This window comes from Microcebus murinus, chromosome 15 (assembly GCF_040939455.1).
Source record: "Microcebus murinus isolate Inina chromosome 15, M.murinus_Inina_mat1.0, whole genome shotgun sequence".
NCBI lineage: Eukaryota > Metazoa > Chordata > Mammalia > Primates > Cheirogaleidae > Microcebus > Microcebus murinus.
Window position 1 is genome coordinate 62,927,334 of NC_134118.1, and position 22,083 is coordinate 62,949,416.

The 22,083-nt window shown below is 38.3% G+C and overlaps 1 protein-coding gene across 4 annotated transcripts in view; it reads right to left on the reverse strand.

Moving 5' to 3' along the window:
* Positions 1-1,207: 1,207 nt before the first annotated feature.
* The window catches only part of SNX25 (sorting nexin 25), a 115,152-nt gene continuing 94,276 nt past the window's right edge, over positions 1,208-22,083 (reverse strand). For 2 of the 4 annotated variants that reach the window (XM_076010679.1, XM_076010676.1), the window contains exons 12-19: positions 20,217-20,357; positions 17,515-17,628; positions 12,833-12,997; positions 10,853-10,970; positions 6,897-6,963; positions 3,366-3,547; positions 2,732-2,832; positions 1,208-1,808 (exon numbers count right to left, since the gene is read on the reverse strand). In XM_076010679.1, coding sequence (XP_075866794.1) covers positions 1,728-1,808; positions 2,732-2,832; positions 3,366-3,547; positions 6,897-6,963; positions 10,853-10,970; positions 12,833-12,997; positions 17,515-17,628; positions 20,217-20,357 — 969 coding nt within the window. In that variant the 3' untranslated portion in view covers positions 1,208-1,727. The remainder of the gene's footprint in view (positions 1,809-2,731; positions 2,833-3,365; positions 3,548-6,896; positions 6,964-10,852; positions 10,971-12,832; positions 12,998-17,514; positions 17,629-20,216; positions 20,358-22,083) is intronic. The other 2 variants (XM_076010677.1, XM_076010678.1) reach the window with 2 other exon arrangements.

The following is a 22,083-nucleotide window of genomic DNA, read 5'->3' on the forward strand; positions in this document are numbered from 1 at the left end:
AGAAAGCTGATGCTCAGGCACATATGAGCCCTGAAAACTACCACAGTGGTACACAGCTTGACCTTGGAGTGGAGTTAGTCTTTAACTCAAGTGAGCTGACACTTCCAGATCATTACTCTTTAAAAACAAAACTTATATAAGATTCCTTATAGCTGGCATCTTATGAAAAAATGAGAATTTATCATAAAGAAATATTGAGGAGTCAAAATATTTTTCTCATTTGCAGTATAAATTTAACAGCTACAGTCTAAATGATAGCATAGAATTATGTATAAGATGGACATTTCCAGTAATTGTGTTATGGTGAGTTTTTTTGGGCTTGGCAACTTCATTTTTCTTCTCTTTCCTGAATGCATTTTATATGGTCTTTTCTATACCCTTTTGAAGGAGAATTCTTATCCATATAAATAGTCAATTTTGAGTTTTTCTCAAGTGTCAAATATCTTGGTTTGAAAAAAGAACCAAAAAGCTGCAATTAGAAGAATCTCGAAGATAAAACTGGGTTTACTATTTGTTAATCGTTTATCTTTCAGAACTTGCTTATTATCAAGAACATTGCAGGTATGATCTATCAATAATATAACCTATAGCACTATATATATACTATATAAATAATACTATATAGTGTTATAGGCTATATTATACCTACTATAATATTTTTTATATATATAGTCTTTTTCACAGATTCAAACTTAATTTTTATTTTCAATATTCTTGGGGATTAGAGAGGGGAAAGGATTTTATCACTGAATAATAGATGGTGAAACCCAGGAGAATTGATCAAGTGACTTGTCTGTGTTCCCACTATGAATAACAAAACAAAATCTGTATTCTGAATCTCACTCAGTGCCCCTGGTTTAGTCTACAAGACCTGGTGATACATTCAAGTTCCTAAACTCCCTGGAATGACTGACCTCTGTTTCCCTGTCTCAGTCCTGCCCACACTTCAAGGTTCAGCTCACACCTTGCCTTCCTAATAACACATTTCAAGCACTAAGTTGGCTCCTTTTACTCACTAAAAATCATGTATTTCACATATTTATTTTTTGTCTGGAGAAAGGCAGCAAACTTTATACTTCCTTGCAGAAGTACTGAAAAGGTGCCCAGTGTTTTCTACAAAAAAGGCAAGTCAATAAATATTTGAACTGACCGAATTATTTCAATCTCTTTTTTTGAGAAGTATCTTAAATATCATAGAGCCCAATGATTTATTTTTATATTTTATTGCTTTGAATGCTCAAACTATGGGAAATCTTTGGTAAAAATAAAGACAATAAAATTTTCACAGTAACTTTACACAAAGCATTGCACAACAATGTTCTTCAGTACACGTGAAATAGTATAGGAATGTTCAGAATCCTCAGTGAGGAAATTAACTGTACAATATTCATAGTTCTTTATTTTAAAACAAAACTGTTTTCATAAATATTTAAAATATTTCCTAGGTTCTTATCACATATTAACATTTGTATTTCAATCAATATGTAGAGCTTTAAAGTATTTATATTATTTAAATAAAAATCAATAGAAGTTTTTTTTTCCTGTTGTCAACTACAGCATCAAGTCCCCCTCCTCCCCAATTCTGCTTATTTCGCATAAAACTAGAGGGAGGTAACTACAATAAAAATCAATGTGGTTCTCAGTCAAGCCCTCTGTGGAAAAGAGGAAAATGTTTCATGTCTATATTACACAGACATTTATTTCTCTGGTGGTTTATTTGTGCAGTTTCAAACTTGACCAGCTTTAAGTTGATCTAAATGAGCTCTCAGCTCAGGACACAGTTCAATTAGCAGCAGTTCTATCAGCACCTGAAAAAAAAAAAGTGGAAAAATGTGTTCTTTCTCCAAGGGTTTACTCAAAATAAATATTTGCATCTAGGAGAAAAGTCTAATTTTAGGTCTGAAATTATTATTAGTGCACAAGTGATTCTCAAGCAAAAGAAATTAATATCACATAAACTCTAGTTAACCATCATCAACCCGTCAGCAATATCAGTATCAGTCCCAGCTACTTGGGAAGATGAGGCAGGAGGATCACTTGAACCAGGAGTTTGAGGCCGTAGTGAGCTGTGAGGATGACACTGAACTCCAGCCTGGGCAACAGAGTAAGACTCTGTCTTTAAAAAAAATAATAAAGTCAAGAGAGACAACTATTTAATAGTATGTAAGAATAAGAATGCTGAATACACTGGGGGTAATTAATTTTTTTAATTAAATGAACAGACAAAATGAAGCAGAGAAAATGGGTTCAGAGTTATAAGTAATGAGAGTGATTAAAAATGTGAAGAATTAAAATCTACCCCAGGCCGGGCGCGGTGGCTCAAGCCTGTAATCCTAGCACTCTGGGAGGCTGAGGCGGGCGGATTGCTCGAGGTCAGGAGTTCGAAACCAGCCTGAGCAAGAGCAAGACCCCATCTCTACTATAAATAGAAAGAAATTAATTGGCCAACTAATATATATATATATAAAATTAGCCGGGCGTGGTGGCGCATGCCTGTAGTCCCAGCTACTCGGGAGGCTGAGGCAGAAGGATTGCTTGAGCCCAGGAGTTTGAGGTTGCTGTGAGCTAGGCTGATGCCACGGCACTCACTCTAGCCTGTGCAACAAAGCGAGACTCTGTCTCAAAAAAAAAAAAAAAAAAAAAAAAAAAAAATCTACCCCAATATGTGAACAGAAATATAAAACAGTGGTCTGGAAAACCTCCTTGAGCTATTAAAGCTTAATTTACTCACATATAACAGATGCTTATTGGCTCTTGTTTCTTGCAGTGCATTGAATATTTTTATTATACCATGGCGGGCATTTTGCTGTCCAACAAGGCTCTGAAGCGTATCTGAAAAATTAAGTTTATATTCTATGCTGCCATTGAAAAACTGAAAATGCACAGATACTTGGTGAAAGAGATATTACATGATACATAGACAATAAATAAAAAGGCACTTGGTGCATGAGAAACATGAATGGTCAGTTCCCTCAAACACTTAAAAGAGAAAATAAGTTTATCTAGAATTTTTCAACATAAGTCACTTACATGAACTATAATTTTATATATTGCTACTACTGTTAATAATAAAAATATTCACATATTACTAAAAATGATGCTCTCAAAACAATATACTTTAGTAGGCTTTCTAAAACACAAAATCTATTGTTAGTATCTATTCTAAAACATTTTTTTAGTGAAAAAGTTCTTATTAAGATTCTCAGTACAACTTCTTAGCAAGTGACAAGAAATGGCTTGAAAGAAAAGAATGTGATCTTTTTTCCATTGTAAATAATGTTTCCTGAGAGATATAAATGAAAAATGCCTTAATACGGTCAACATTTCCTACTTGTACTTTTCAGGACAAACAACCCACGCCTCACCTGGAATGTTTTCGAGTAGCTTTTGCTGTGCTCTCTGTTTTGTTTCCCGATATTGCTCTTTGCTTCTGATCTTGGTTGGTGGTGCCAATTTCCCATTTGGCCAAAAAGCATCCCGGAAAATATTGATGTAGTAAACCAACATTTGCTCACTGAAAATCCAGTTCACTGTGTCCCGGATTTGTCTTTTAAAAGAAAAATATTTCTTGGATGAGGTTTTTAAATATTGTAATCTATTCTCAAAAAGCATTTATCAATGTGTAGGTTAAGATATAGCCCAATCTAAATGTTTGATGAATAAACTAGGAATAATATTTTTAACCTCTGGCTCTGAATGTGATTTTTTATTTTGGTAAACTGGATGACCAATTTTTTCAAAAGCTATTTTCATTGGCACTAACTTCTCCAAATGTTTGTCATGTAGTACCTTTCAATCTGTAAAAGACAAGAACTGAGAGACTGATTTGTTTGAAGACTGCAATTTATTTCTCTATGAAGCATTATAAATTGAAAACATAAATCCATTTAAAGACTGGTAAAAGTAGTCTGGAAAACCTCCCTGAGCTCCTGAAGTCCTGGAGGAGAACCAGGATTTTTCACTAGCTGTCTCTTAGTGTTCCCAGGGCAGATAATGCTGGGCAGAATACTCTGACCCAGAGGATGCACCTCGCAGCTCACAAGACAAGGAAAAAGACATTCCCTTTCAAAAACACACTGCGCTCTGGCCAATGTCAAATTTCCACGGGAATGAAAAATTGGGCAGACATTTGACTCGCACAGTTATGCACAAAATGGCTTTTATCTGGTTACCCAGGTCTTCCAACACAACCCATTTCATTAGTCATTAGTCAAACTTCAGGTTTTTTGCTGTCAAGAAACAAGTAAACACAGTTCAAAGAGCCCAAGAGTAGGTATGAGGTTGGGAGGAGAAAGTCTGTTGAAAAGGGGGAAAAGAACCATCTAAGACTATTAATGCCAGAAAGATCAAACTCAATTTATGAATAATAATAAATCAAAAAGCCCTTTAAGAATCCAACATCCAACCAGATTTTTAAAGGGACAATATAAGGTTTTCAGAAATGGTATCTAAAATAGATGTTTTAAGTCTAGTACTTTGCACATAGTAATCAGTCACTATTGAATGAATGTCTAAACTTCACTGTGATTCAAATTATAATGTGAATTCTGTTTGTAACTGCACATTTCCTAAGATCCTTCCCTGTAGTGCTTTGAACTTTGCAATCAAAATCTAGAATATAAAATAAATCTATTAATTTAATGAGACTTCTGCTTTAAGAGAGACCTGCCTGCCCACCTGCCTACAATTTCAGTTTACAATTTAAGATTAGGTAAGTGGCTTTCACCAAAGGCCATCAGCTAAGTATTTTCTCCAATTTAGGTCTAACTTTTCTATTAGCCAAAACCTGTAGGAAGCTTTTGAAGCAATTCTAGTATGTGAAATTGTAATCGCTAGAAGGAAAGAGGCACAAACTGTACTGCTACTTAATTTTATGATGTGTCATCATCTGCCAAAGGCAAAAATAGCAGAGGACCAGGTGCTCCAGAATTCTGTACCTGATAAAAGCCCATTGAAATAAACAGCCTGAAAATTCTCTACATGATGCCTCTCCCTCCATTCCTATGAAAATAACTGCCAAATGCATTCACCACTCACAAACTGCAGCTGTTCATTTTATAATTAAGAGCCAATATCATAAATAAGAACAAGGAAAGTATGCATGATTTGCTCAAACTGAAAAGGAAAATAAATTTGCAAGTCTCAAGTACTGAGAAAAATACGGCCATTTTTGAAATTTCTTTATCTAAGGCCTGTTAATACTAAAGTTAAGAGGTTTGCCTTAGACTAAAACAATCAGTTAAATAGGCCATTTTTTCTGATTAAAACAAAAGCCTATGATACTAAGCCAACTATTTTTTTTAAATATTACAAATAAAATAGAAGTAAACTTTTGTTTGTGAACACAAGGAAAATATATTCTATCTGTAAATCAATAAAAACATAATAAATTTTTTATAATGTTTCATATAAAAATTATAAGCTTTATATGATAAAGCTATCATATTAACCTTGTACAATGTTTGACAACCAAATTAATCTTTCACTTGGGAAAATCTGATAACTTTACCTTAAAATTTACTTTGTTATACAAAAAAGTGATTTTTTTTCTTATTTTTAGAAGTTGACTCACAATTATTTCTATTCTGCAGGAAATCATGATGTTTCCCTCTTGAAGAATTTTGGGTATAGCATTACTATTTAAAAGACCTCAATAGTAGCAGTTACAAATTCTCGGCACAGTCCAGGAGGCCAGGTTGGGTCTGCTGACCCATCTGGTGACCTTAAGACAAGTCACTTCACCTCTTAGGTCCCATTTCCTCACCAACAAAATGAGGAATTCAACTTATCTCAAATACTCCTTTTTGGCTTGAACCTATCTAAATAATTCTATTTGACTTCTTACTGACTGCATGATTTTGCAGTTAAGAAAAATTCCAATAATTTCTTAGAAACTAACATTAATTGATGGTGAGTTCTCAATAACAGACCCAAGGCTTTCATAAATGAATGACCAAAATGTAGATTACCTTTTATGTGTTTTTTTTTTTCTGAGACAGAGTCTCACTATGTTGCCGGGCTAGAGTGCCGTGGCATCAGCCTAGCTCACAGCAACCTCCAACTCCTGGGCTCAAGTGATCCTCCTGCCTCAGCCTTCCAAGTAGCTGGGACTACAGGCATGCGCCACCATGCCCAGCTAATTTTTTCTATATATTTTTAGTCGGCCAATTAATTTCTTTCTATGTTTAGTAGAGATGTGGGTCTCGCTCTTGCTTAGGCTGGTTTCAAACTCCTGACCTTGAGCGATCTGCCCACCTCAGCCTCCCTGGATTACTTTTTATGGACACCAGAACACTCTGTGAAAGATCTATTGACAAGCATAATGCTTTTATGTATATGGATAATGTAACGTGGTTAATACTATACATATAGCTTATAACAGTGCTATTATGATAGAGACACACATACACTCCGATGGACACTCAGATATTAACTAACAAGAATTAACATTTTAATGCTATCCTAACTCTTAAAAAGTTATGTATGGTTTGTATTTCCCTCCAAGCAAATACCTGCCATGTGCCGTTCATCCTACTTTCATTGTGGCTTCCAGTGTAATCCTTGAACTGATTTCCATGTGACATAAAAACACTATACCCAGGATACTCCAACCAGTCATCATGATCAAAAGGGAACTTTACAGGGCACAACCTCTGGCCCTCGCAAGCCAGAATGCTGGGGCTAGTGGGTGTTTCATCTAATTCACTGTCTATTCTGCGGGAGAGAGTCTTTCAGAACTCTGCTTCCCTATCCAATCTTAGAGTCACATCAGAAGTAAAAAGTAAGAGAAAATAAAATACTTTCAGTAAAACCACTGTCTATGGTACCATAAGGTAATTTGACTATTAAGGCAAAGAGCAGGGCATTGATCCAAATATTAATTTCTGACAACTCACTTGTTGATGGTTCTTCCAAAAGTGACCTGAACGAGGGCAATTAATGTTCTTCTCACCCATTTAAACACTAAAATATAAATCAGAGGAAAACTTTTTACACAAGATTTCATAATTAAGACATTTTCATAGATGTACAAAGCTTAAATATCACTACTTAACCCAATCTGAGTCCTGACATCGAGTCAAGGCTGTGGTATCTAAGGAATTCATGTCCAGGTTAGCAAACATCCTCTCAGGAAAACTCTTCTAAGCTTTCATTTTGAACTAAGCAACTGATGAGATGAAACCAAAGAGTTTGTACAGCTTTTCAATGCCTAAACAACAGCTGAGCTGGCAAGTGAAAATGATACCTCACTTCGTATGTCCCTGGGCTACTGACGACATGTCTGTTTTCCACTAGCAGACAGCATAATTCCTATTTTAGATTTCTGTCTGGCTTGCTGAACCCAATTTTCGAGCATACTACTCTGAATGAGAAACATCTGTAGTCAAATGTTGAAAAATATTTTGAAATATAAATGAATTGACAAGTTTAACTGGCCCCATTTGATTGGCACTTTGTAGACCATCCTGTATTTGTATATATGTCATGTGTTTGGGGGAGGAAAGATGAACTGCAAAGAGCCAGGACCCTGAATGAGATATGACTTGAGCGATCTCCTGTGTCACCTCCTAGAGCTGCTGGGTACAGATCACCTTCTCTGAACCTCAGTTTCCTCACCTGGAAAAGGAGAGCATTAACATTTGCTTTACTTTGCTCTCTGGGTCCTTTTGTGTGTAAAAAGCATTGTGAAGGGTTTACAGATACAAACTTTTATTGTTAACATGGAGACATTGTTATAGGTATAGAATATGAACATAAATAAGTTAAAAGAAGGCAAAGAAATGCTGTGCTGATATTGTAGGTTCAGAAATTGGAATCTAAACCAATTTTTTCTATATCCACCCCTATCCATTGAAATGTTTGGTTATTGACACAAGAAGAAATGAGAAATTCAGACTTGGCTATAATGGAGCCAGGAGGCTCCTGTGCCCTAGTAAGAAAATCTGAAGAAGCAAATTCACAAACATCTCTGTACAAGGGCAGCCACACAAATAAAAATCAACTATCAACATAGACTTGATACTAGACTTTAAAACATTCTAAAGTCATTTCTAACTTTTTAAATGGGTCAAAATATCCAGTTAAAGTAGCATTAATCCCTTAGGTAAAGTAAAATTTCGGGGTCAGAACCAGTCTTCAAAAATGCCTTAAAGTTTTTGATGGAATTTGCAGGAATACTGCCAAGCATGCAGACTTGTTCATTTTAGGCTGACATTTAGGCTGGGATGAGCATGTCTGTCAGCAATGATAATGTCACTCCACCTTTCTAGGGCAAGAGAGAGGTAGTTCATCCCCAAAGGGTCTGAGGACAAATGCAACTCCAGGAACAATGCCTAACAGCCAAGTGCTTATTAAAAAAAGGGCAGGGGGCTATATTATTGGTCCCTTTTTTTATATACTGAACTAGAGCAGAAACCAAATGGATTTTGCTCCACATCCTCTCCTATCACAATAGCCCCTTACACTACTGCTTTTTCCTATCTTTCCCCAGCCCCCTAAAACAGCCCCATTACTCCTTCCAAAGGCTCATTTGTTCAAAGCTACAGAAGCAGCTGCAGCAGCACTAGGATTCTGCTGATGGCAAATATACCACATCTCATTATAGATGATGTTCTATTTATTCCTCTCTGAAATGTTACTAGCAAAACCAGATATGCTCTGAGCAGGCATCAGATGGAGGAAGTGCACACTGCAAAGACAGGATTACGAGCCCTGCTCCAGTGAGCTGTGACTAGGTCTGACATGCTCTGACACGTCTACCACGTCTCTTAAGCTCCTTGCATCAATCACAAGGAACAAAATGACAAAGGGTGGTATAGTGCTTCCTCATTCTTGCCAACTCTGTGGGAAACTGGGAGGATTCATGATTTAATGGCCCAAATTTCACTAAGGAAGAGCCAGACTTTGGTGGAGTACCACTCTTCTCTGCCTATACTGAATCAAGGTAAATATCAGTATATATCAAAGTTTCCAAAATATGGAAACACTACACCTTTTTCATCTGAAAGGACTTTTCATATCTGGATAATATTCCATCATATGGATTATTTCCTAAATAATTTAACTCTCCCCTATTTCTAAAGTTTATCTTAGTTCTAACTTTTCATTATTGTAATTATGATAAAAATAAACACCCTTTTATGTAAATTTCTGCCTGCATTTTAGAATTTGGTCTGTTGTTTAATGTGAAGTACATTTTTGGACCCATTTTACTATAAATTCACTGAAAGCAAAATCTATATTTTGATATATTTTTGTTTCCCTACAGAAGTCCATCTAAAACAAAGGCTTCTGCAGTATTTACTAATTGATTATATATTCTCCTAGATTTGATTCAGGAGGAGAAAAAGTTCAATAACCAAAGATAATTCATTCTGGCACTTAAAATTTTCTTGCCTATTCACTCATCAGTGTATCCATCCAGGAATTTTACTGATTATCTACCATGGATCAGGCATTACAGTAGATACTGAGGATTAAAAGATACATAAGACATGTTCAAGTTTATAATAGTACTTGACATTTTTTCATCTAAATAGTTCTAATAATTCTTGAAGTGTCATGTTAAAGGATAGATTAGTGAGAAGAGAAGTACAGCCTCATTTCCTATATAAGATCCACTCTTAGCCTATCTCCTTTGACTCAAGGTAAAAGATGCTAATCCGAGTAGATAAAGCCCAGGACATTCATGGGGCGATATTTCACTGGCTGGTAGCATTACTCTGCTTTACATACTCTTGCTCTTCTCATTTGCTTCCTCTTCTAGGTGGTTAGGTGTGCCTGTAGGCACCTGCCATATCTCTACCTAGTACTGAGGCTCCAGGTCTGACCAAATAAAATGGCCTCATGATTTAGAGTGCTGGGGGGTTGTGAAGGTGTGGGCAGAGGATAGTAAGTCCTATGCAAGACTCAAGATCAATGCACATCGGCTGGTCCAAATGCAGTGGTGTTTACAACTAATTGATCACAACTAGTTAGAGATTTCTTTGTTCCTTCTCTACTCCCACTGCTTCACTTGACTAGCCTTTAAAAGGAAAAAAAAAAAAAAAGCAGCAGCATAAGCTATGTAGTCCAGTTTACCTTTCACCAAAGCATTGTTCTGGGAGATAGACATTTGAACAGCTCTTAATAAAATGGTATTTTTGATCCCTATTTTTGCAATTGTTTCTTCTAAGTATATCTCCTTCCAGAATCATTAGGAAAGGACTTCTCAATGTCAGCATTATTGCCTTTGGGCAAGATAACTCTGTGGTGGGGGCTGTCCTATGCATTTAGAATGTTAGCAGTATCCCTAGTCTGTACCCACTGGATACCAGCAGCTCACCCTCACCCAAAGTTGTGGCAACCAAAAATGTCTTGGGATACTACCGAAAGTCTCTCCCTCCTTCCCTCCACAGAGAACCACTGCTCTGGAGGAAGAAAGGTGGCTGAAAATAGGGTTGAAGCATTCCTGCATCCCTGGCCATACTACTATCCTAGCAACACAACCTTACCTTTAACAACAGGGTTCTTCCTCTGCTATGCAAATTAATTTTCTGTATAACTTTTGGTGATAAGGCAATGAAGCTATGCCAAGTCATGCAAAAAGAAATTCAAAGCACTCTATTTTAGAGGAGCATGGTGCAGGGTAAATAGGGACCCTAAGTTCCAAGAGCACAGACATTGTCTGTCTTAAGGTTGTATGTGCAGCATACTATGTGGCTGGCTCTTAAAACTATTTGTTGAATGAATGAATGTATGAATACATATATTTGGCCGATGCACTTCAGGAAGGGACATTAAATGTGTGTGTGCGTGGGTGTGTGTACCAGTTAACAAGCAAGTACCACTAAGTAATAACAAAGAGTCTTACTTCCTCGAAGTTCAAAAATCTCCCCGATCAACATGAAACATGGTTCAGCCAAGGCATCTTTCTTCCCATCCACATCGTCACCATAATCTGACAGGTCACTGTCTTCCTCTATCTCCTCCTGGGGATACAGCAAAGTCATAGAAAGCAAATCACTTATCCAAGAAAAATGGAAGAGCTACTCTCCTTCTTCAAGTATAAATTCCAAACTCTTGGCTCATATTTTAACCTTACATAATCCTTCAACTTTCATACAGAAATCTATCCATTTTCAGTATGAAAAGCAAAATGAATCTAACCTCAGGGAAAAGCTTGACTCCAAAGCTTTATTCCAGGTTTAAAACATAAGCCAATTTTAAAAGACCTCTGTCACTATATTAATAGTATTCTAACCATTTTGACTTTTGAAAGTAAGACTTTTAACTTAAATAATTTTAAATTCACTGTTGTTTTTTAAACATGCACATTTTAAAGTAATTTAGTTATTTTTAAAGCTCTGATTCAAGCTTGTATTCTGTACTTCAGCTAGTCTCATTTCCTGATGTGCATATCAGCGAGTTTCAGTTCAAAACTGATTCTGTGCCAGGCACCACTAGTGCAAATGAGTGTGCCGTGGATCCAGACGCTCAGTGCCCACAGCCTTCTCAGGGCACTGACAGGTACACACACAAGTAGCTGTTTCTACAAGGCAGGATGAAGTGCCATCAGAGAGGTGCAAACCTCAGGTAGCGGAAGGAGCAGCTGAGGAAGTGCATTCTAACGTCTGCATACAGGCAGAACTGAAGTGTGGGCCCAGGCAGAGGGCTAATGGCAGGATTCCGGGGACACCTGCATCAGGTGATTGGGGAAAGGACTGAGGAGAAGTCACAGGGGCAGGAGGAGTTCCCTAAAAGTCTACAGCTTCACAGAAGTCCAGCAACATTAAATGCCCGAAGAGGCTGAGCAAGGTTAAGACTGGGAAGAAAGCCCTGGCACTTCCCTTCAGAGAGTCATTTCACAGAGTGACTGATCCACACGTAAACTCTGCAGGATTTGAGAATAAAAGGGAGGTGACAGAGGTAAGCCAGCCAAGTACAGACAAACGTGAAGGACAGCGGTGGGAGAGACACTTATGGGGGAAACGGGTTTACATGAGGACCCTAGCAGAGGTGTGGGCTTGCTCTGCGGTATGCACTGACCGCTCCCAGCTCGTAATGCGGGAGAGTGGCACACTCCTTCTCGTCACCAGTTCCTCTGCCTGGACTCACTGAGCCAGGCCTGATGAAGAGGCAGTGGCATCTGGCAATAGGCTAAGAGAAGCCACGTTTCAGAGACGGCCTTGTGCAATTGGCTAGAAACCCAGACAGGGGCCTCTGAGGCCTACACGTGAGTTGAGAGCCTACTCTGGAGGAAGCCTGAGGTCTAGAACATGAGATCACAATGTCTACAGTCTCTCTCAATTCATTCCTTTACTCCTACCTATCACTGCCTGATTCACCTTACTTCAAAATATTCCACAGTTCTCCATTTCTGAGAAGACAGTCTAAACTCCCCAGCCTGGCATGAACCTTGCCCCTCCCTTCTGCCCTTTCCCTTGCCTTGCACTAGAGCACTGCAGAACCCTCCACTCTGGACCGATGGCCTATGCCCTCCTCTCCTGAACCCTAATGGCAGTCCAGCTCCTCCACCATGACAGCCCTCCTCCCCCTCCCCTCGCGGGCCTGGCGCCTCCACCCCATGTAGAGCGCCTCCTACAGGGCTTCCTGTCCGCATCTCACCTACCCACCTTCTTTATCTTTCCATTCTGTATCTTAACTCCTCCTCTTGCAGGGGAGGACAAGTTGGTGCCTCCAAATATGACAGTGACAGTAACTAAAAATGGACGTATTTGCTTTCCCCCCATTAGTAGCATGTGCCCAGCAAGCATCTGTTACTCCAAACAGCCTTCAAGAAGATATCTGCTTAAATATGCTATGAAAATAGTACAACCTTTAGATGGCTCACCTCCTGGTGGGAGAAGAAGTCACGAGGAAGTCTTTCCAAAAATGAAGATAATGAAAAAGTGGGTTTTTTCCCCTGCACATCAGTAACCTTGAGGTAGTCAGGAGAAGGGCTCAAAAAGGCATAAAGTGCTTCACTCTGACACAGTCTTTCATCTGAAAGCAGATTCTGTGGAAGAAAGAGGATGAATTGCTCCTATACAGGAAACTCTCTGTGCTGCTGGGAGCTACTACAAGTAAAGGCAAACAAGGCAGAATTGACTGTATCACAGATTTAGTTTCATCATATTTCTGAACCCCAAACCACTTCCCTCTCCCCATGAAATGAACTATACTGGATCAATTCTCAATGAACTTAACAGCAAACAATACTCTCCAGGTTAACTGGTAGTGCCCTAATCACTCTGCTCATGGAGGACCCCGTGCAGATGGAACTGACTCTACTTTATACCACTTGGTGCAACAAAACATCTTACTTTTGCTTGCGGCTCACAGATTCCAGGTGCTACCACCTTTGAAAGATAGCTTTCATCCATCTGTGTTTGAACAATTTAAATTTCTGCAAATTACACAAGGATACCACCAAATTGCCCTTTTATGGCAACTGTAGAGTGGCTAAAAAAAAAGAACTTGACTTATTACGTGGTGGCACTGCCTGCCAAGCAACAGTTTCATTACTCTATGCTGCCACCTTCCAAGCAGTGCTGGTTTATGTAACTATACAACTGTTTTTATTGGCCCTTAAACTGGCAATTTCCTAAAGTTCTGTATGTACTTATCAGGCCTTACGGGAGAGGAGAGCAGAACATAAATCGAGTTTATGTACAAGCAAGTGCTATCATGAGACAGTAAAATTAACAATGTGACCACAGAACATTTAAGTCTCTAGTATTATAAGATATAGGGTAAAGGAATAAATAAACCAAAGGGAACTATTGCCTGTTTATGATGTAACCCCTTGTGGAACACTAGAAGCCAACTATGCTTCTAATGACAGAAACTAGGCTAGAAGTGGAGGTTCAAGTCTGGTCTCAGAGCAGCTGGTCCATGATGGTCACATCCTGTTTGTTCAGATGGCAAACAACCTGACAAATCCTATGACCTTCCTGAGGATAAGCACCTTGGGAGGGCCCAACACTACCACACTGGAGACAAGGAGTCTCAGGGGCACCACCAGTATCCCAGCAGTCCCAGCTTCGTGCACCCTGCAGAAGACTGGCCTGACATGGGCAGGTCCTGCTTGGACACAGGGAAGGAGATTAAGAGGAATGACCAGTTAGTGCCACCACAGCCTTCCCTTCCCTGACCCCTGCAGACAGGCCTTTATTCCTTTTTCAGAGTATTAAATGGTCAGCTCAACTTATACGTGAGGGTGGATTAGGAGGAGTGAGATATTCTACCCCATATCTTGACTTCTTTTAGCTAATCTACACTCCAACATTATTTTATAAAATAGTAGCATATGATACTAATGGGAAGTGTCAAATTTAATACAATCAATATAAATAAGAAAATCACTAAGGGTGATAAATCTTTGGGCTTAATTACATTCAATTATGAAGGAAAAGAAAACTATGTACAAAACAATGTTAGAAATGTGATCAAAGACTATGTCTGCAGGCAAGGCAGTGATTAAATTGAGATTTTTATCACTTATAAGCTCTCTGAGAACAGAATCCCACTCCCTATCCCGAACTCCCCCACCTCTCAAACACTCTTGCTATTCTAGTCTGGTGAAAAGCTGAGACGGCTATTGCATGGAGCCAGAGAAAGGTATGGCATTCCAAGAAGCGTTAATAGCATATGCATGCCCAGAAGTGGGGTAGAGCACCGGATGCATACCCAGAAGTGGGGTGGAGTGCCTGTCGAAGGAAACCTAGGACGGCTGGACCAAGTGGGTGTGTGTGGGAGGGATGGGGAGATAGCATGTAGGCATGAAGTAAGACAAACATGACAGCATGAACAAAAATGACCAGCTAGATGATTAATGTCTGTCTTATTAGTATGCCTTGATAGGGCACCATAGGTCATATTTAAGCATTCAAGTAAACATACACTCAATGGAATTGTTTTTTTTCTGGAAGATTCTGGGGACCTAATATATCTGCCTTTCAGACTGACCATTTTGCATTTCAATTTTCCTGTCTGTAGTTTGTGGAATGATACATTTGAAACTACAGTCTGCTGTGTGGCCTACCTAAATGCACTGAATAGTTAGCACTTTCAAACAAAGTCTTTGAGGAAATGAAAAATAATTGAAACATTATTTCCTGACTTAAACTTCTTTTAACTAGAAGGCAAATGACCACTTGAGACCACTGTCATTTGGTTTAGCTGCAGATTATTCTTGCCCTGAGCCACGCCCACACAACCTCCCAACAGTATGCTAGCATGAATGCTTCTCTTGGTACAACAGCAGAACTCACTAACTCATTTCCATCCCCAACCACCCAATAAGAGCATATATCCAGTTAGAATGGATAATATAAAAAAGACAAAAGAAAACAAAGTGCTGGCAAGGATGTGAAAAAAAGGGAATACTTACTGTTCATGGAACTGTAATAGTACAGCCATTATGGAAAATAGTATGGAGGTCCCTCAAAAAAATTAAAAATAGACCTATCACATGATCCAACCATTTCACGACTGTAAATGAAATCAGTTTGTCAACGAGATATCTACACTCCCATGCTTATCATAGCACTATTTATACAATAGCCAAGATATATTAATATAACAGAATCAACCTAAGTGTCCAACGATGGATGAATGGACAAAGAAAACCTGTCATAGATACACAATGGAATACTATTCAGCTATTAAAAAGGATTTAATCCTGTCATTTGTGATAACATGGATCAACCTGGGGAACACCAGACATAAACCACACATAGAAAGACAAATACAGCATGACCTCATTTATCTATGGAATCCAAAGAAAGAAGCTGGTATAGAAATAGAAAGTAGAACAGTGGTTACCAGAGACTGTGAAGGGGAGAATGAGAAAAGCTACTCAATGGGTACAAAGTTACAGTCAGAAACCAAAAAGAACTCCTGGTGTCCTACTGTATAGCAGAGTGACCATGGTTGACAGTAAGGTACTGCATACTACAAAATTGCTAGAAGAGAGGTTTTTGAATGTTCTCACCACAAAGAAATGATATATGCATGAGGTGATGATGGATAGGCTAATTACTCTGACTTGATCATTATGTAACATATACTTGTATCAAAACATGAAATTGTACTCTATAAATATGTATAATTACAATGTGTCAACTAAAAAAATAAAAAAATTAAGATGATAAAATTATGCAAAGCATATAAAAGTAAGTCTCAGAACTTCTAGCTACTACTGCATAGGGGAAAACGTGTTTTATGGGGCAAAGATCCATGTCTCCAAGAACTTAAATTTAAGGGCTTTAAGGTCTGTAGTTTAAGTAACAGCTATACTCTGGACACATGGTACAGCTAAGGAAAGAATAAACAGTGGTTGCTATTGGGAGAACATACTGTCGTCTGGCCTTATTGAAAAACAGACTGATGGAAAACAACAAAGTGTTTAAATGAAAATTTATCTTCAGGGCCTTGGAATAGGCAAAGACTTCTTAACAGGCACAAAAGGCATTAACAATAAAAGAAAAAATTGATAAACTGAGCTAAATTAAAATTGGGAACTTCTATTCATTAAAAGAAATTGTTAAAAGAGTGAAAATGCAATCCACAGAAAGAGAAGATACTGACAGCATGTGCGGTCTGACAAGGAACTCATATCCAAAACACATTCAAAACTTCTACAAAGCAATATAGAAAAAACAGGCAAGCCAATAGTACACACAATTTTAATAGGCACTCACAAAAAGAAATAACTATCCAAATGGCCAATAAACATATGCGATGGTACTCAACTTCATCAGTCATCAGGGAAATGCAAATTAGAACCACAATGAGATACCACTACATACCCACCAGATGGCTAGAAGAAGGCAAAAAAAAAAAAAAAAGTGTTAATGAGGATGTGGAGCCATCAGAACCCCTACACACTGCTGGTGAGAGTATAAAAATTGCTATAATTATATTGAAAAACCGAAAAACCCTGATTCCCTAGGTATTTCCCAACATATATTCACCAAAAGACAAGTACTGGAAGTCTATAGAAGCACTCTTAGTAACAGCCTCCAACTGGAAACTAGCCAAACGCCCATCAACAACAGAATGAATAGACTAGAGCATATTCACACAATGAAAAACGAATGATCTACAACTAAAACACCACTGTGGATGAATCTCACCAACATAATGTTGAGTGAAAGAAGTCAGACACAAAGGAACCACACTGGTTCCATTCACATGAAGTTCAAAACCAATTACACTGGCCTATGCTTTTGGGAGTCGGGACAGCAATGATGGGGAGGAGCCGGAGGTACAGGAGACAGTCAGTTCCTTGGACTGGGTGCTAGTCATATGGGGGTGGTCAGTTTGTGAAAATGAAGACAGTTGTACACTTATGTGTAATTTTTTTTATGTATGTTATACTTGAATTAACAAAAAAAGACTAAAGTTATTTTGAGGATCTGGCATGAATTTTGAGAACAAAAAGCAAAATACTAAACTCTTAGAATGATGACAATTTCACCCCAAGTAACTAATTTTTCCTCTCATATCCAAAACTTTTCACTTGCTTACCTGTAAAAACTTATTTAATTGATTCTTTGACTTTTCCATAAACTTTTGATCTACTGATTTGAAAGGCAGCTTGCTAAGAGAAGGCAACTGGACTTTTTTTAAAGAAGGGAAACACTGTAGGGGAAAAAAAATTAAATATTAGTGTTTTGAAATTACATTTTAATCTTAAGGATTTAGAATTATAGATAGAACAAACCAAGTATCTTCCTCCTGTACATGTACCTGTGAGATTTAAGAGCTTGAAAAGTGACTGTTCTAATCAGGCTAAAAGAGTCTGGGGGAATGGGACATTTGGTGGAGAAAGTTAAAGCTCATTCCCAGACCTGCAGACACCTGGATGTCAGGAAATAATGAAGCGAGGCTGACAAGATGGATTTGTACAACATGCACAGTAAGTAGCACAGTATGCTAGGTCTAGAAACCCACTCACAGATAACTTTTCTTTTTTTTTTTTTTTTCTGAGACAGAGTCTGGCTTTGTTGCCCAAGCTAGAGTGAGTGCCATGGCGTCAGCCTAGCTCACAGCAACCTCAAACTCCTGGGCTCAAGCAATCCTGCTGCCTCAGCCTCCTGGGTAGCTGGGACTACAGGCATGCGCCACTATGCCTGGCTAATTTTTTCTCTATATATTAGTTGGCCAATTAATTTCTTTCTATTTATAGTAGACATGGGATCTCGTTCTTGCTCAAGCTGGTTTTGAACTCCTGACCTCGAGCAATCCGCCCGCCTCAGCCTCCCAGAGTGCTAGGATTACAGGCGTGAGCCACTGCATCCGGCCCACTGAGAACTTTTCTATTAGAACGTGTTGTGTTTACAACATGTCTGTAAAAAGTTAAACAAAAGAAAACAATGGAAAGAAAGAAACCTTGGGTTGTAGCTCTACTACTGCCTTTCAATAGCAAATTGTAGAATGTAAATATATTAATAATAAAAATATATATTAATAATAGACTGCTCTTTGTGGATTAAATCCTACATTCTGCCAGACACTGTGCTAGAAGCAAGGCATGTGTTATTTCATCCTAACAACAGCTCTATAAAATTTTAGAGAAGTGAAACAGGCAGTGAGATTTGGAAGGGAAGATTACAATCACTAGGGACCCAAAAAGGTGCTTCCTGTCACAGTTATCAACAGGAAGCGTTCTCACAACAGGAAAACTCAAAGTGTAGGAAATATTAATAGCAAGGGCAAGAGAAGAGCCCGGCCATTAATCCACAGAGGTGGAAAGATGACAATGAGGATACACATGGGCTTTTGTGTTTGTTTCTTCTAATGAGTCAGTGTGATTGTTTTGATTTTCTAAGTACATTTATTTTCCAAGTACGTTTTATTTCAAAATCGTCCCTAAATTCCTTTTCCGCCTTCTGTTTTTATATTCAACGTGACTGATATTAAACTTTGGTTCCACAATGGCTTGTCACAAGGCAAACACATGTTTCTGCAGTGTCAATTTTACTCAAAACTTTTGGGAAAAAGGCATTGTTAAATTGAGATAAACATTTTGCTTTCCACACTGCTGGGGTGGATCAGAGTCCACATGAGAAATGCTATAGGGTGCATGACACTTGGTTTTGGCCATCATCCCTTAGTGATTAAAAATCACCCTAGGAGACAAGGTTAAAGGAGACACACTTCATCTGCAAAAGAGGGGTGTGAGAGGTGACCACAGGGTTATACCAGTGTCAGTTCATTCTGAGAAAGAGAAAAATGGACCTAAATTAAAGTAGAAATGATTGAAGACTTTTTCATTGCTGGGGTAAAGGGCAGCTACCCCTAGTAGGAGAATTAGAGAAGATGCAATTATTCAGGAAAGGTGGGAAGAATAATAAAAAGTCAGATTCTAATCCTAACTTGGCTACTATGTATACATCCTGTGATAAGTCAGTTATGCTTTGGGATCAGTTTCCCTCATCTATCAAATAAATGACTTACATTATGGATTTCAAACATTTTAAACTAAAACCCACAGTAGGAAATATGCATGTGTGCAACCCCTAATGCACATACATATATACATATAAATACATAAAACCAAAACAAACAATGCTCATTATCACTACTAACAAAAAACCCAATGTTTACTATGTGCCACACATTCTAAATGCTTTGTATATATTAGTTGCTTAATCCTTACAACAACCCCATCAAGTAGGTACTATTAATATTCATATTTCACTGATGAAGAAAAGAGGCACAAAGGGACTGTTACCTCCCAGATCATACAGTTATAAATGGTAGAGAGAAGATTCAAAGCCAAGCAGTCTGGCTTTAGAGGTTGTGCTTTCAACCACCACACTTTGCTGCCTCCCTTAGTACATGTGATGAAATCCAGTATATTCTGTTCTCTTTCTATTGCTCTAACTCATGATTGATTTCACTACCCCTTAATGGGTCACAACTGGCAGCTTCAAAACCACTGGCCCTAGATGATTCTTAGGTCTCTTCCAGCTCTGCGGTTCTATGGTAACTTACAATGAAAATAACACAATTATCTGTTCTGACAGACACAGACTAGACTAGATGGTCCGATCTATGAATAAATTTCCAAATGTCAGGCTGAAAATGCCACTTTGCTAGTATCAACAGGAAAGGAGAAAAATCAGTTTCCTTATATGTAAAAATTGAAATGAGCTCCTGAATCTGTTCTTGCTCAGTAATTCTAGAATCTTGTCACAAGGATTCTACCTCATGAGTATTCATACCTCACTAAGTTTCCGGTGTAAATTCTGAAACTCACTGAGCCTTCTTGGGACTGTCCAGTTCTTAGTTTCAACTCCTCCAACTTCTTGTAGGCTTACCATGACAAAGTAACACGGCATTTGTTCACCACTCTCTTCTGTAATCTTGAAAAACAAAAAATGAAAATCAACAATGACAGAAAGCATGGATGCGCCAGGAAGATTTTTTAACAGTCCCCTGATGAGATTTCCTCTCCCTGGTGCGCCCTGTCTGGTGCTGCCCTGTATAATCCTCGGGACTGTGCTGTGATGACTCTTACTCTGGCAATTTAGTTACGTTATACAGCACAGCAGACCTTAAAACAGGGGGATTACCCAGGTGGGCCTAACCTAAAAGCAGAGAGTTTCTGCTGATTAGTATTAGAAAAGGAAGTTGGAAAGATTCAAAGCCCAAGAAGGAAGCCAGCAAGAATATAGAAATTCAGTTCTACAACCACAAGGAACTAAATTCTGTCAATAACCTGAATAAGCTTGGAAGTGGATTTTCCTCAAAGTCTCCAGACAAGAACTCAGTCTGGCCAACATACTGATGTCAGCCTTGAGATATAATAATAAACAGAGAACTCAGCCATTCTGTGCTGGCCTTCTGACCTACAGAGGTGTGAACTAATAAAGGAGTGTTGTTTTAAGCCATGAAATTTGTTAAACAGCAAAAACTGGTATCACAGACTTTACATCACATCCTGTGTTTCCCTGAAAAAACAAATTAGCAGCAAGCAAACAAGTATCAGATGCACCTGTGAGAGCTTCCTCAGTTTAATTTCAGGATTCATCAAACCATGATTTCCATTCTCATGAAATTTTACATTGAGACACACACTTTTCTTTACCTCCCAACTAGATAATTCATATACACACATACATGTGCACACACACACACACACACACACACACAATTCAGAATAGGCCACTATTAACATAAATACATAAGAGAAAAAACAAACAGAAAATACATTGAATTTGAGCTTGAATTAGTATCATAAATTAACTACAGAGAAAGATTCAATACAAAAGGCAAAGGAAAGATGCAAGATTCACTGAGCAAGATGATTATCCCACTATAACAATGGGAAGGAGAGGCAGAGACAGGGTAACTTTCCTAGGACCTCATTTCCAGTTGAGTGAGCCAGCCAGTGCCAGAATTCAGGAGTCTGGCTGGAAGAAAAGGCATCTTCCACTCTATAGGATTGCTCTGTGAGCTCTGGCAGTCATGTGAACCCCCTGTTTACAGTTCTGCTATCTTTTCAATGACCAAAATACCACAGCAAGCTCATGAACAAGTGACTTCCAGGGCAAAGTGCCTCATAAAGGTATCCCCCCCTTCCCTGCCTCCTAAATGAAATTATTTTTATAGACAAATGAAAATGGATACAGTATATTCTGCAAATTTATCCCATATCCCTCAAAGAATAGCAAAATAATTCAAAGGAAAAAAATTTGTTATTAAAGCTTTTAGAGTTACTGAGATTTAAGCAGTAAATTGAAGTCAGCAGGATGGAACAATCACATGCACTTAAATTTTCAATCGTTCATCTCCAAGTTTCAAAAAGCACTTTCCATTTTATTCTAACTCTCAATGGAAAAAGACATTGGTAATTCAAGAACATTAAATGTTCCTACACAAAAGTTGTTTACAATTCTGGTGAAGAAGCATAACTACCTGTCTGAAGTGGAGTGAGATCAGATCTACCAAGCAGCCTAGTGCAGCTCCCAGTCATAGGCGAACTAGAGTGAAAATATGGGGGAGGGCAAGTAGGACAAGTGTGGTCTAAAAGAATGAGTTTAAGTTTCTATACTCAATGTTAATTCTCCAGGATAAAATCTTGTCTTA